The 2830-nt window shown below is 50.0% G+C and overlaps 1 protein-coding gene across 1 annotated transcript; it reads right to left on the bottom strand.

Moving 5' to 3' along the window:
* Window positions 1–1221: 1221 nt before the first annotated feature.
* LOC148591565 (olfactory receptor 14C36-like) lies at window positions 1222–2196 on the bottom strand. Its single transcript, XM_088537296.1, has one exon. It carries the CDS (start codon window positions 2194–2196, stop codon window positions 1222–1224), a length of 975 nt encoding a protein of 324 aa, XP_088393422.1.
* Window positions 2197–2830: the final 634 nt, after the last annotated feature.

The raw sequence follows: 2830 nt of genomic DNA, 5'->3' as shown, positions 1-2830 counted from the left end.
AGACAGTAGCAAAGTGATGTGTCTCCTCGGTCCTGCTTCCTTCAGTACAGGTCTCTGAAAGGGGTCTTAGCCTTATATTTGGTGCCAACCTTCACGAGGGTTGATGCCCCTATCAGCTGGGAGGATGGGCAGCATTGATCCTTCTTCATCTGCTTCCCAGGCCATGGAGTGGGCCAGCGCAGCAGAGTTGTCTGGCTCTCATACCCACACCCTGAGTATTGTCTTGGAGCTTGCTGTAGTGCACCAGTATTGTCTTGGAGTCAATGTCAGCATTTTTCTCTCCAAGACCCTTTCATGTCCAGTTCCCCTTCCATGTCATTTCAGACAATCCCTCCTCTGATTCCATTGCCTGTTCCCGCCATTCCCTCCCCTGTTCTCCCCACAAGACCCTGAACTCACGGTGCTGCTTCACAGACCAAATGGGCAGTTGAGCACACAGGGATCAGGAGGTTTCTCCACTCTTGCTGTTCTGCTCAGGGAGGGAAGCAGACTCAACCAAGGGGGGTTTGTGGCCTCGATTCCCCCCAGGAGTCTATGGATGTGTCAGGTGCTGGGAGGAACTACGGACATTTCTGAGGGTACTGGCTGTGTCCAGGTGAACCTCTAGATCCTGAGGTCTGCCTTGCCCCCAAATACCTGGGTTTAGTGTGTTACCTTTAGGTGCCTCCACCTTGGAGGACCTCTCCCCTTGTGAGGCTCCACACACTGCTCTCCTGGCATCTCCAGCTTCCCCTCCAGAAAGACAGGAATCTGACACTGTGCTTTAACAAGTGGCACAGCTCTGGCCATGTAAATGCAGCACCATTCAACCTCTACACTATTCTTGGACACTGATAAGTGCTTCCCAAATCCACCCCTTGATCTCTGTAGAGATCATTACAAGATGATGAGTTTTTGATGCTGAACCCATGGAGCAAGCTGCTCAGCAGGCCCTTCTGGTGTGCAGTTTCTTGGGCATATTATTGACACCAGCTTTGAAGGAAGCCCAGCCTTCAGGCAGTGCACTGGACAGAACCTTTTCTATTATATAGGAGTCACTGAGGGAGCCTGTCCTGATACAGCATTCAACACAATTTAATGGACTAGGTGAGCAGTATCAGACTAAATACCACGAATCCAAGAACTTGTGTAGCAACATGATAACCATTATTACTACTAATGAAAGACACAATAAAAATAACACGATGAAACAGTACTCAATCTGTTGGGATACAGAAAGAGTCATTTGTAGAGAGATGTGGCAATTTTACCACTGCTGAAAAATGTCCATGAAATCACTTTCCTTAAGGCATTCTTGAGCTCCTTGTTCCTCATGCTGTAGATGAGGGGGTTCAGTGCTGGAGGCACCACTGAGTACAGAACAGCCAGCACCAGATCTAGAGTTGGAGAGGAGATGGAGGGGGGCTTCAGACAGGCAAACAGACCAGTGCTGAGAAACAGGGAGACCACGGCCAGGGGTGGGAGGCACATGGAAAAGGCTTTGTGCCGGCCCTGCTCAGAGGGGATCCTCAGCACAGCAGCGAAGATCTGCACGTAGGACACCACAATGAAAATGAAACACCTAAAGCCTAAACAGGCACTAGACACGATAATCCCAGCTTCCCTGAGGTAGGAGTGTGAGCAGGAGAGCTTGAGGATCTGGGGGATCTCACAGAAGAACTGCTCCACCACATTGCCTTGACAGAGTGGCAGGGAAAATGTGTTCATGGTGTGCAGGGGGCCATAGAGAAAACCAGTAGCCCAGGCAGCTACTGCCATTCTGACACAAGCTCTGCTGCCCAGGAGGGTCCCGTAGTGCAGGGGTCTGCAGATGGCAACGTAGCGGTCATAGGCCATGACTGTGAGGAGAGAATACTCAGCTGCCATGAAAATAGTAAAACTTAAGACCTGGCCAACACATCCCAAGTAGGAAATGGCTCTGGTGTCCATCAGGGAATTGTGCATGGATTTGGGGATAGTTGTGGAGATTAAGCCAAAGTCAAGGAGGGAGAGGTTGAGGAGGAAGAAGTACATGGGGGTGTGGAGGTGGTGGTCGCAGGCTACGGCTGTGATGATGAGGCCGTTGGCCAGGAGGGCAGCCAGGTAGATGGCCAGGAAGAGCGAGAAGTGCAAGAGCTGCAGCTCCCGCGTGTCTGAGAATGGCAGGAGCAGGAACTCATTGAATGAGCTGCTGTTGGACGTTTCGTCCCCATACATATGGGAAACTCACCCAAATTCTATTAAAAAACAGAGACAAGTTAGGAGACACTCTTAAAAGGAAAATAAACAAATTAATGACATTTTCTTATCTATTTGTCTCATTCCCAGATCTCTGAGGCTCATGCCTCTTCTAGCTAGAAAATGATGTGACTCTAAAAAGCGAGCAGTCCCTGCTGGGTTTCAGGGTTCCCATCTCTGACCCTTTCTACATGCACCTGAGAGAGGTCTCCACACTCCCCTTCTAGCAAAAAACACACAAGAGCTTTTTCTGCTGCCCATTTACAGCCTCCCACCATCACTTCCATACTATCAGTATTTCCATAGGTTCCCCATGGGTCGCTGAGATACCACAGATATGCCATGAGACAGCAGAGGCTTTCCGGAGGGCAGGTGGCAGCCTGCAGGACACCACAGGGTAACAGCCAAATGACCGTGAGGATTTAAGAAGGACTTTCCTTAAGGGAGAGTCAACTCATTTCCCTGTACTGCATTTCCTGGAGATCCACAGGACAGAATGTGGCTGTGGAGACCTCACTCCCTTGGAAATCCTTCTTTTTCACTACTTGTAGCTTTGCTCCCTGAACTGCAGCTGAATCCTCCCAAGCACAGGAAGCAGAGAGCAAGAACAGGA

This window comes from Tinamus guttatus, unplaced genomic scaffold (genome assembly GCF_059628265.1).
Source record: "Tinamus guttatus ecotype Peru unplaced genomic scaffold, ASM5962826v1 Tinamus_guttatus_pri_ptg000743l, whole genome shotgun sequence".
NCBI lineage: Eukaryota > Metazoa > Chordata > Aves > Tinamiformes > Tinamidae > Tinamus > Tinamus guttatus.
Note: the sequence above shows the minus strand (reverse complement) of the source record. Positions and strands in the feature narration are given on the sequence as shown.